The sequence below is a fragment of the Gasterosteus aculeatus genome, chromosome 8, assembly GCF_964276395.1.
Source record: "Gasterosteus aculeatus chromosome 8, fGasAcu3.hap1.1, whole genome shotgun sequence".
Taxonomy (NCBI): Eukaryota; Metazoa; Chordata; class Actinopteri; order Perciformes; family Gasterosteidae; genus Gasterosteus; species Gasterosteus aculeatus.
Window position 1 is genome coordinate 21644585 of NC_135695.1, and position 12378 is coordinate 21656962.

Below are 12378 nucleotides of genomic sequence, written 5' to 3' on the forward strand. Positions count from 1 at the left end.
TATAACGAAACAGTACTTCTTTCTGCAGCAGTAATATTAGTCCAGAAAAATCAAGTATAATAGAAAAATATATATATATATATATATATCTAATGTTTTATTCTCTATCTCTGCTAAAATGATTATTATTAAAAAGGCCCGGCGGTTCAAGTTGAGGCTGCACTAAACGGACCCTCCTCCATTATTCACGCCGCTCGGCGGCGGCGTGTTAGTTTGTTGCCCCGAGTCGCTCGTTCCGTTTTATCGCCTTGTATTATTCACGAGTCGTGATTTGCGCGCGTAGCTACGACGACGAGAGAATAAAACATCAGGAGCATAAACCGTTGACCTCTGGTTGGCTTCATCTCCCCGGAGGCTCTGCACCTCGTTCTGCTGCTCACTTTCTGGCTGTTGGCAGAACGATCTCTCCAGGTTTCCATCTCCTCTTTGTTCCTACAGCACATCCCGTAATGTCTTTAACCATCGCATTCATATTATTACATTGAGTTTGATTGTTTCATTTCAGTGTCAACTTGCTTGTTTATTGCTATTCAATTTTTCTGATTTTTGCTTTGCTGAAATTGCTGAAACTTGTTCCGCTACAGACGTAACAGACAGATATTAATAGTCGTAAGCTTAATAATAATATTTGTCCACAACCTTTCATACAAAATAATAATTAAATCATTTTATTAAAGAGAATGCATAAGATTCAAGCAAAATATAAAAAAACAATAAGATAAAGATAAATTAAAAGCATAATGTAAAAATGGAAAATAAAACCCGCTGAATAATAATAAAATAACATCAGAAGGTCTGAGCTGTGCTTCTTTTATTTTTCAGTGCAGATTTGAATTTTTATGACAAACCGTTTTGAAAATTGCTTTTGCCTCGAGCGGATTCTCGACCAATCACAGCTCATCAGTCCCAGCAGAAGGTTCCTCGTTGGTTATTTCTGTCTCATACGATAACCTTCTTACCCGTCCTCTCCGTTTGACATTATACTCCGGAATAAATTAATTAAATCCCCGGTTGGATTGTTGGTCTGATCTCCACTCCTGAGGGGGAAGAAATGTGGGACGCACCGGCGGGGGGTTGGAGGACTAAAACAACATAGAGCCCAAAGTGGGACCAACCAGGAAGAGCTTCAAAATGATCACAAAATGATTTTACAAAGAAAAAAAACAAACAAAAAAGGGCCATCAGTGTCAGCGAGGAGAAGGAGACATAGGGTGCAGGACAAGGAAGAAGAGAAGGAGACAGACGAAGTGGAGGAGCACAAAGAGGAGCAGGACATCCGACCCGAGGGCTCCTGCAGGCTCCCATGTGACAGAGGAGAGGCACCTCCTCATAAATCTCCTCCTTTATTGCTCTTCTTCCTTTTGTTCCCTCCTCTAATTCGTCTCTGCTGTTGCTCAATATGCGGCGTCCTGCACAGGAGACGCAGATAAATCACTTTTTATTGTCTGCCGGCTGCGTCTCTCCTTCTCATCTCGCTCAAGTGGGTTTGTGCTTTTTCCTCGCAGGTTAAAAGGAGTCAAAGGCCTATTTCGAATTGAGGGGGGCGATAAATACAAAACATTCAGAAAAGTGCTCTCCCTGCTGTCTGTCTTCATATCATCACCTAATCAAGGATCCATCAGTTTGCTTTCACCTCATGTAGAGATTTAAGATAATCTGCTCATGTATGAATTACTATACAACAAGGCTACTGAGAAACGTAAGACAACCAAAAAAAGGAACCTAAATACTATAAAGACAAAGTGACCACAAGGGTATGTAAAACAATTAAAAAAAGACACCAAAACATGCACGGAATTAAGATTATGAAAAACAAACTGACAAAAAAAGATCACAAAATGACCATGAAGAAACACAAAAAGCCAATAAGCAAACTAACATGAGAGCAAGAGCAACCGCAAGAGATGCACGATTATCAAAAAAGGCCACGAGACAACAGAGAAACAGAAGAACACTACGCGTGTGTGGGGTTGATGGTGGCGCATGAGTAGAGAGGATGGGACCACGAGGTCGCCGGTTCAACCCTCAGCCGCTCCATGATCCATGTCGAAGTGTCCTTGAGCAAGACACCGAACCCCCAATTCCTCCCCGGGCAAAAATGGAAAAAGCCACGGGTTAAAAAGGCTTTTATCCAAAAGCGTCAGCTAAATGACCTGTTTGTCATGAATATGCTGCACGTGTGACTTTAGACTAAGAAGTATTTAAGAAGTATAAGTACATATATAAATATGTCTGTATTTATAAACCAATAACGCCCGTTTGACAACGCTGGGCGCCGCCTTCAGGTGTGCCTCGAAAATTCTACAACCAAGAACTCCCACAGCGGAAATCAGCTAACGAATATGGCTTTAGAGTACTTTTGGGATATAATAATGATATCTTAAAGATTTATTGTATTGTTTTGTTTCCTTCAGCTTATCAACAAACATTCATACACCAAGAGATGTGTTTCATTATAAAGAAAATTATACAAATGCCTGAGTTTTGCATCAACCTGCGAGAAAACAACACAAAGTAAAATATAAACATACAAATGAATTTAAAATTACAATTCCCACAGCAAAATAATACATCTCGTTAGCTATGTTCAGTGACATAAGCTGTTTTTTTTTTTTTAATGGAAATGAGTCATGCAATTTACAATTGTTGCATTATAGTTAAAGCTGGGGTTTGTTTTTCACTATGACATAACATAAAAAAACATTAAAGTATACAGATGTTTTCTTTTGTGAATGTATGTCCCTGGTCACATTCATTCATCTATGAATATGAGACTATATTCATATATGAATGATTGGGATCAGAGGAATATGCAGTTATGTCTGAGGAAAAGGCAGAAGAGGGAGAAAATATAATGAATAGGTAAATAATTGGTGAAATAATTACATTATAGGGCATTTAATGTAATTAATCAAAGCGACTTACATTACATTTTAAACCCATGGCTTTTTTTTCACATTTTGCCCGGGGAGCAATCAGGGGTTAGGTGTCTTGCTCAGGGACACTTCGTCTTGGGACATGGGGCAGCCCGGGACTCGAACCACCAACCTTGCGGTTGGTAATATTATGGTAATATTATTTGTTTTGTTAGTGAATTCAATACCTACATCATAATACCAATATTATTAAAGTAACAAGAGAAAGAAAACTAATATATTAATAATAATGAGTAACAAGTAAGTTAAACGTGTCTTTGCTTTAATTAAATAAATGGTAATATATTTAAATATTACTTATTTGTCAGTTTAATAACCACATAATTATAATCATATTATTATGGAAGTAAAAACAAGAAAAATATTGCTCTATTAATAACAAGTGATTCAATGTGTCTTCGTATGTTTATTGAATCCGTCAAACTCAATTAAATTCAATCACTCCTTCAATCGGCTCCTTCGTGCCTCCTCACTACTCCCCTGCGTCATAGTCGTCCCGTTTCCCAACAGCACGTGAAGGCTGCACCCCACTCCTCGCCCCGCCCCCTCCGCTCCCCGCTGGTCTCCGGCCGCCCGTCCAGCAGAAGTAGCGGACTAGCAGCCTGCTAGCATGGCGCTGCTCGCTGCCGAGGGAGTTCCGTTGTCTCGCCGGGGTCCTCTCCCCGTTCAGTTGTACCCGACTATCTGACAAAGAAGTACACTAATATCAAGACGTCGTACAATATTTTAATATTTCTCCCATAAATACTCTTGACTCGTGTCGCTTGTTAGATTAAAAAAAAAGAAGGAAAAAAAGAATTGTTGGATACCGGGAAACGAGAGGAGTCGCCGCGTTCTTTGAGAGGTAAGCTGGCTTTAATCGTCCTTATTGAAGTTTCATCGTTTACTTTTTGTCTGAGGAGTTGTAGAAAACATTTGTTTCAAGGACGAACTAGAAAACTAGTTAATGCCGTAAAAAGCAGCTTCTAGTTGCACCTCGTTAAAAGCTAACGGCGTGAACGCAGCCGCCGCGCGAGCGAACTTACTTTAATCTACTACTTTTCACAATATCTCGCGATTTTATAAAACGCTGCTGTCGCCGTCTTCAAAATAGTAATAGCGCATGTTTTTTTTTTTGCTGCTGTTGCGTAATATTGACATTGTTTCCCCCGGAGTAACAAGCACAAGGGAGTTTGAGTTTTCACGATAAAAACAATGGTGTTTTTAGGATTTAATCCAGTAGCCTGGTTTTGTTTGTGGTATTTTTATATCAATACGTGACGAAGTGAGTTAACCTATTGATCAATCTTTCTCCATGTTTGTGCTCACAAAAGAGGAATCTCAGCTTCTCTCTGTTTTTTTTTTGTTAACGCGACGATGACGTGTTGACTGTGCCAGATCCAGGATCAGTTTTCTAGGTGTAATTATGCGCTGTCGGGTTAATCGGATTAACGTGACTTTAAATCTCTTAATTCTAGACTCTAATGACTGTAGTTTTCTTTGCTTTTTTTGGCATCTCATCATTAAGCTGCGATTTTGAATGTGTCAGTTTGAAACAATCCCTCTGCTCAACAAATGAAGCACAGATTCAGCGTCATGTGATGTCTGTTGTTTGCTTATAATATTATATAATGTGGTTTTTAACTAATCACACTGCACACAAACCTGTTTCTAGACCAGTACATCTCTTAACACAGAAGAATTCCACTCTAAATATTTAAAGTTGTGCGTAAACCTGTAAGTAAAAACATGCAAACATTTCTGCCTATGGCCTAAGGCCTGCTTTAAAGATTTTTACATTGATTTAAGAATAATCTGTGTCTCATTTGACAAAAGTTTGACAGAACAGGAGGAAATGCTTAAGGAGTCTCTGCAGTGACCAGCAGGGGGCGACTCCTCTGGTCCCATAGAAGTCTATGAGAAAATGACTCTACTTCTCTGTATTGACCAGCAGGGGGCGACTCCTCTGCTCCCATAGACGTCTATGAGGAAATGACTCTACTTCTCTGTAGTGACCAGCAGGGGGCGACTCCTCTGCTCCCATAGACGTCTATGAGGAAATGACTCTACTTCTCTGTAGTGACCAGCAGGGGGCGACTCCTCTGCTCCCATAGACGTCTATGAGGAAATGACTCTACTTCTCTGTAGTGACCAGCAGGGGGCGACTCCTCTGCTCCCATAGACGTCTATGAGAAAATGACTCTACTTCTCTGTAGTGACCAGCAGGGGGCGACTCCTCTGCTCCCATAGACGTCTATGAGGAAATGACTCTACTTCTCTGTAGTGACCAGCAGGGGGCGACTCCTCTGCTCCCATAGACGTCTATGAGAAAATGACTCTACTTCTCTGTAGTGACCAGCAGGGGGCGACTCCTCTGCTCCCATAGACGTCTATGAGAAAATGACTCTACTTCTCTGTAGTGACCAGCAGGGGGCGACTCCTCTGCTCCCATAGACGTCTATGAGGAAATGACTCTACTTCTCTGTAGTGACCAGCAGGGGGCGACTCCTCTGCTCCCATAGAAGTCTATGAGAAAATGACTCTACTTCTCTCTCGTTTATTCCCTCAGCAAACGTTGTAAACATGAGTTTATGGTCTCAGTCTCTAGTTTCAAGTCTTCTTCAATACAACATGATGTTCATTCAGTAAGTTATGGTCCATTTAGAGTTAAAAACAAGTTACAAAACTTGAGTTACAAAACCTCAAACTACAAAGCTGCAGTTTATAAACCAATATGTGACGTCACAGATTACGTTGCCTTCTTTGTCTGTGGTTTAATGAGGATGTTCAATATATATATATATATATATATATATATATATATATATATATAATATACACACACAGTGTAATGTATCAGAGATATGCTCATTCTTTTAAACAGGCCTTGGGCCAGAGTTTGCCCACCAAAGGCTCACTGTGACCTATTTCTTGTTCACACACACAAAGCGTTGTTTAATTAACATCTCGACCCCGTTTTTATAGCTGACAAAGACGCCATGGCCACAGCGGAGGTATGGGAGTGACGTGACGGCATACTGGTCCTGCTTCCAAACTCAAACCACGTGGGCGTCATGCCTCTTCTGCTGAAGTAGCGGTGGAGCACGCAATAGGATGGACGAGTCGGTGCTGCTGGATCTGCTCGAGTGCCCCGTTTGCCTGGAGCGCCTGGACGCCTCGGCGAAGGTCCTTTCCTGTCAGCACACCTTCTGCCGCCGGTGTCTCCAGGGCATCTTGGGCTCGCGAGGAGAGCTGCGGTGCCCGGAGTGCCGGACGTTGGTAGAGTGCGCCGTGGACGAGCTCCCCAGCAACATCCTCCTCGTGCGCCTGCTCGACGGCATCAAGCAGAGGCCTCGGAGGGCCGGCCCCGGGCCGGGAGTCTGCACCAATGGCACGTTGGGGGCCGTGGCCAGAGCGCACGGCGGCGGAGCCAGGGACCAGGGCACCCCGGGAGCGCAGCCCCAGCGAGCTCAGGCTAAGGGCGCCCTTGTGCGGGTTAGTACGCTCGCCGTGACTGCACAGGGATCAGTGAGCACGAGTCTGTGTTTTTACCGTTGTTTGGATCATAAAACGGAGAAAATCTGTGTGCATTAAAAGCAGCATGTTGCATTACGCGCTCTAATCTTTGCTGCGGATTAACTGTTATTGTGGCGATCCGATCGCCAGCCAGTTGACCAGCAGCCCGACTTTACTAACAGCAGTAATGTGAGCGGTTAACCGCTGCGCTGCCGTAGGATTCGGCATCTCTCTGCAGCCGGGCCTTGACCCCGCAGAGCTTAGTTCATTCTCGCCGCAGTAAAGGTGGCGCGTGGAGGCTTGCACGCCTCTGGATTCTGTTAAATAGCAAGTAGAAGTAGATGGAATGGATGAAAAACTTGTATGTCCGGGGATTGGAACAGGAAGTTGTAAAAAAAAAAGCTTCTTTTTGAAGAAAATCTCCAGCCAAATCAAAAATGTACAGGATTTTCAACCATTTTTCCTTTAAAATATGTCCAATAACTGACTTATTTCTTTGGAGATTGTAAAAAGGTAATTAAGTAGTCCTTTGATATGTGGTATGAGTTTATTGGTAATTACAATCCCTCGTCCTCGTTTATTTTTTTGAGCTTTTCCTCAGTGACATTTACAGTTTATGAACACACCTCCGAGCTGCACTCGGCGTCCTTTTGTATCCTCACGGTTCATTTTGTCGCTTCGCCCTCTGGTGTTTTGGAGAATCATGCAGCAAACAGAGCGCTGAGTATCCGCGGCTGTCGCACAAGCTCAAGTGTAAACGAAGCCTGAAGAAAAGGTTCTCTGTTGTTTGTCCGTCGCTGACAGTGCGGCGTGCAGAATATCGTTGTGGCGCTGGAGATCCTGCTGCGGCGTTGCTGTGAGTCTACGTGACGGTTGCAGGGTGTGACTGCAGGCCGCTCCTTTTTAATCTGCACTTCTGAGAGGAGTTGTAACGTGTAGTTATAGAAGCAGGGGCCCGGTGTGTTTCATCTTTTTTATGTTTATGTGCTTTAAATGTCATTTACTGAACCTCTTTACTTCAACAAAAAACGCTCCCTTACTTTTTTTTTTTTTTTTTTACAGTTAACGCTGTTCTGTGGGAAAGTCAATACTTGGTACATTGGAGCTGCTGTGCATCATAAAACTCTAAATCGCACTTGCGTGTCACTGCTGCTTCTCTCAGCGCCCCAGACTGTTCAGTGTGGAGTCAGAATGTTAGAATGTGACACATCGCAGGAGGAAGGTCAATATTATCCCGATTTGTCGAGATTCTGTCAGTTAAAGGGAAAAACATGATGGACGAGATGTTTATTCTGCATGGAGAATCTGTGTAGAGGTTCGTCGCTGTAGATGGATCTGTTGGTTGTTGGTGTTACTTTGTCTCTCATAAAGAAAAACAACTACATTTCCCAAGAGACCGGCAGGTTAAATGAGCTCCAAAGGACAGACTTTTTCTTTTTGTTTGTGAGCTCTGAGCCCTTCTTGGTTTTACTGTCCAATCTACTACGACAGGAGAGATTTACTCTTCAGTAAACATCCCATTTATGTTGATTGCTTTTGGCTGAATGACCATGTAAAAACCAAAGTTTTGCTTCGGGACGGGAACTTGTTTTTTATTTGCCGGGCTCACGGACAGACAGCAGAATGGTTTTGTTTGAGGGCCGAGCGGTGAAATAACGGGTGGTCATGTTTACCGGTGCAGCTGTGTCTTTATGAACCCATCGAGGTCTGGAGCACGATGCAAGAACAAACCTGTCAACACTGCGGGTGTTGCTTTGGTGCGATTAGAAATCAAAAAGCAGTCTCCATTTAAAGAACGCGGAGAAACCTCCACGGACTCCTATTCGCTCACCTCTGTTTGTCACGTAAGGGAGGATGAAAAGAAGCCGAGGCCCCGCGCAGAATCACCGGAATGTCAAAGCGCCGATTGTGTGTCTGCCGTCACTGTGCAGGTAGGAAGATCAGAGGCCTCGCTGTGAACCGCTAGCGGGGGGTAAATGTGGGGGGGGGGGGGGGTCATTTGCCACAGTATCGCTTCAGAGGATTTGTGCTCATTGTGGAATTTTCCTCGACTATGGAAAAATAAGGCTGTTTGTGGAGAGATAATGAGGTGGACACCAGCCTGTTATTTCACCTCTGTTATGCCTTTGAGATTGACAGCTGATTATAATTCCTACAGACATACGATCCTCCCCTGTCAACGCACACAGACACACACACACACACGTCTCCTCCACAAAGCTAAAGGAGAACCAGTGTTCTTGGGAGGACGTCTAATCGTCTCATTTAGACTCTTTGAGATTCACCAGCGTGGCGTTCACTGACCTGTTTATATATATATATATATATATATATATATGGGACAACTAAACGTTGGCATTTCTTCAGCTAGTTTTAACCTAAGGACGTCCCTGGTTTAACCTGCTCTGTCTGTAAGGAAGAGGACGAGCAGGAGAGGGTCATGTGTATTTGAATCATTTGTCGGGATAATTGAACGTTTTGTACTTTTACATTGTTCATTCTGTATGTCCATCGCAGTCTGTCCGTCCCGCGGAGGATCCTCCTGTGTCTCTTTAACGGTTTCTTCCCTTTTTTCCCCTCCATCAAATACTTTTTCATTGTTTGGGGACTTTTTCCTGTGCCGATGTCACATGTGTACAGCCTGTAAAGACCTCTGAGTCTTTGCAATATTGTGCGATACAAAATAAAATGAATTGAATCAAATAATCAACTGACACCGCCCCCCTGCGAGGCTACAAGCCCGACAAAGTATCACAGACAAGTTAAATGTATACGTGTTGGGAAAATTGTAGTTTATTAAGCGACAAATAAACCAACAGAACTTTACGAACGACATGCAGCGGCTTTCCAGATGTTCTCTGCATCGCAAGACTGTACAGACATGGACAGTATGAGAGACTCTGTGTGAGACCGCCCGTGGGACAGTATGAGAGACTCTGTGTGTGCGTGTGTGTGTGAGAGAGAGACAGCCCGTGGGACAGTATGAGACACGCTGTGTGAGACAGTATGAGACACGCTGTGTGAGACAGGCTGTGTGAGACCGTACGAGACACGCTGTGTGAGACAGTATGAGACACGCTGTGTGAGACAGTCCGTGGGACAGTATGAGACACGCTGTGTGAGACAGGCTGTGTGAGACAGTATGAGACACGCTGTGTGAGACAGGCTGTGTGAGACCGTACGAGACACGCTGTGTGCGACAGTATGAGACACGCTGTGTGCGACAGTATGAGACACGCTGTGTGAGACAGTCTGTGGTGTTCATCAGCGCTTCGGCTCCGGAAGGTCTTCGTGTAAATAAATGATTCCCGTCTTCAGCATCGCTAGCGCTCTCACAGGAAGTGATGTCATAACAGATCTTTGTCTCCTCGAACAGAGAACGAACTATAAAACGTGAATCTCACTGTGGAAGTGAGCTGCCCTTTGTTTCCCGGGGGACTGATGAACCAACCCAGCAGCTCGGACGAACTCGCGCCGGAGCAGGTTCAAGTTTTTCGACGTGTTGCTACGGTGATTTAGACAAACCTGCTTCGGGGAACCGGAAAGCCTGATCTACGTCATCTCCTCCTGAGAACGACTCGGTCAGCCGCGGACGAGGAACGGGGCCCAGTTCGGTACCGCCGCCGCCTTTCAAAGTACGTCTGCACAAATGCTCCGTTTTCTAGTTGGTGGAACCCCGGGTACGAACGGGGATGATCACTTAAACATAATCGCAGAGATATATATAATATATAATAAAGCAATGGTTCTTTTCTGACGGGATTTTTATCAAAATATAATTACAGAAATAACCGCTAAGCGCGTCGATGAAGTCCCTATGTTAACTACTCGCGTCAGACGACCCGAAACCCCTCTGAGATGAGGGAACGAGCGGCGCTGAGTCGTGTCCGTCGGCGGCACTTTGCTGATCGGGGGAACAAGAGAAGACGCGGCGGTGCAGGTGTAACGCTTTTTCTTTCTTTACTCTTTTTTTTCACAACATGAAAGGCCGAGATCAAAGCCCCCGCCGATTGCCCCGATCTGATCTCAGACCAGCGCTCCTCGGGGACTGAGTGCCTCACTGGCCCCCCCCTCGCCCCCCCCCGAGGGTCACACTCGGGCCCACTTCTTTTATTGTTCGTCGCCGTCTGTTCCCTGCTTCTTGGAGGGTGAATCTAAAAGCTCGAAGCAGCTACTGACCCCCCCCCTGCACACCCCCACCTCCTCTTGTTCAGACAGCGCTCCACCTCTACTTCTCATGTGGCCAGAGAGTGGCTGGCTGGGAAGGGTGGAGGGGGGGGGGTGTAGACGACTGCCTGACAGACGCACAACAGGGTTTTTTGTCCCGGGTTCCCCTCTGATCTCAGTCGGGCCGCGGCCATAAGGGACCAAAGCCAGAGTGAGGTTCTTACTGCACGTTTTATCGATATTTATTGATACCCTTTCGTTTTTTTTGGACAAGAATAATTGACATTGGCTTGTTGCTCTTCGTCGTCTTTCTTGAGCGGCGATGCAAGAAGTTCTAGAACCTCCCAAATGCCTTCTTTCATCGATCCACCTGTTATTCTGATCGGGCCCCTCGGTTTCTCGGGCCAGCGAGCAGTGAGTGAAGTCGGGTGGAGTTGACGCGTCCGGACCGAAGGGTCTCCTGGCGCTGCGGCAGTTGTTTGACGCGCCGCCCTTAGAGGCCGGTCGATGACTCACCGCCGCGGTGCTCCGCTTACGTGGATGTTTTGTCTTCCTCGCCGGCTCGTATAACGCAGTGTTTTGTCCACACAGATTGAAAACAGATCGCGCAGTGGTGTGTTTTTAGTTTTTGCCTGAGAGTGAGTAAAGGCCCCCGCAGCTGTCAGGGTGTCAAAGGTCAGGGTTCAGGAGTCACGGCAGTCAGAGGTCAGAGCCGACGAGGAAGAATAATTAGAGAAAGCTTTCTCCGGATATCTTCAGTTACCGGTTGAACCAGAAATATACGGCTTTCTCTTTTATGACCTTTTATGTCTTTGCCGTAAAAAGCTTTCCTGTTAATTTTTAATGATGTTGTTCATTACTCACAGTTTAGGCATTTATAGCTGTGATGTATTTGATAATAAAGTAAGTGGGTCTTAATGTTTGCTAATAAGCGCTTAATACCAGGAAGATTTCTTTAAAGGCCTCTTAACGTCTAATGCTCCCCTTTGCCTGCTGTTATTTTTCATTATCTATTCAATTTTAACAACAAGGAAGCATAAAAACAGCTTTTTAAAGTGTCTTTACTGCAGTTGGATTGTCTGCTGCTACTCACGGGACATCTAGTATTTTGAAGAACGCTGTGGTGCGTTTTTCTTGTCCCGCCTCTCTGTAGATGATTTATTTCCTCTTCTCGTGAAGAATGTTGTTCATGGGTTCCTCGTGTGGAGGTATCTCATTAAAATTCCTGCGTACCTCCCCTGCGTTCTGAGGTTGATGAGTCACGCTGGCCCTCTTTGATGACATCATGTTGTTGAAGCTCTTTTTTTTTTTCACCCCCCTCTTGAACGACTGACCTCTCGGCCTGCGGGACAGAACCCCGTCATTACACCCTTGCACGCTCCCCGCGCTCTGGCAGGCGCGTACTTCCCCGCTGGCCACTGTGGGGGGGGGGGGTTGTTTTCCGGTGGGACGGCCTTCTGGTCATTTGTTGCTCGTCCAACAGGCTCACACTGTTTTGTTTTTTTCCACCTTCCTCACTTTGCGTTTCCCACGGAGGTCCACAAGTACCCGTGACCGGCTTCCAGACAGCTTGTCAGGGATTGTGGAGGCATCTGTAGTTTTTCCCTCCATGAGACGCAACCTGTGCCCCCCCCACCCCCCCATATTCCTGCCATGTACCACCACCCTCCCTACTGTTTAAATCCAGCCGTGAGTCTGTGAGAGGTCTTAATGAGTTTAGAGTTCATCAGACAGAGAGTCGGCTCCCAGCAGAGGCTCATTCTGAGGATACGACAAACTT

At 45.1% G+C, this 12378-nt stretch overlaps 1 protein-coding gene and 1 long non-coding RNA gene across 5 annotated transcripts in view; one reads left to right on the top strand and one right to left on the bottom strand.

Annotated features, from left to right (window-relative positions):
* Nucleotides 1-3324: 3324 nt before the first annotated feature.
* On the bottom strand, nucleotides 3325-3984 carry LOC144411501 (uncharacterized). The gene is made up of 2 exons (XR_013468687.1): nucleotides 3746-3984; nucleotides 3325-3620 (listed from the first exon to the last, which is right to left on the bottom strand). It is a non-coding gene; the product is annotated as an uncharacterized LOC144411501 (long non-coding RNA).
* sh3rf1 (SH3 domain containing ring finger 1) overlaps nucleotides 3515-12378 on the top strand; it is a 32740-nt gene continuing 23876 nt past the window's right edge. For all 4 annotated transcript variants that reach the window (XM_078108802.1, XM_078108803.1, XM_040184584.2 and 1 more), the window contains exons 1-2: nucleotides 3515-3780; nucleotides 5901-6410. In XM_078108802.1, coding sequence (XP_077964928.1) covers nucleotides 6030-6410 — 381 coding nt within the window. In that variant the 5' untranslated portion in view covers nucleotides 3515-3780; nucleotides 5901-6029. The remainder of the gene's footprint in view (nucleotides 3781-5900; nucleotides 6411-12378) is intronic.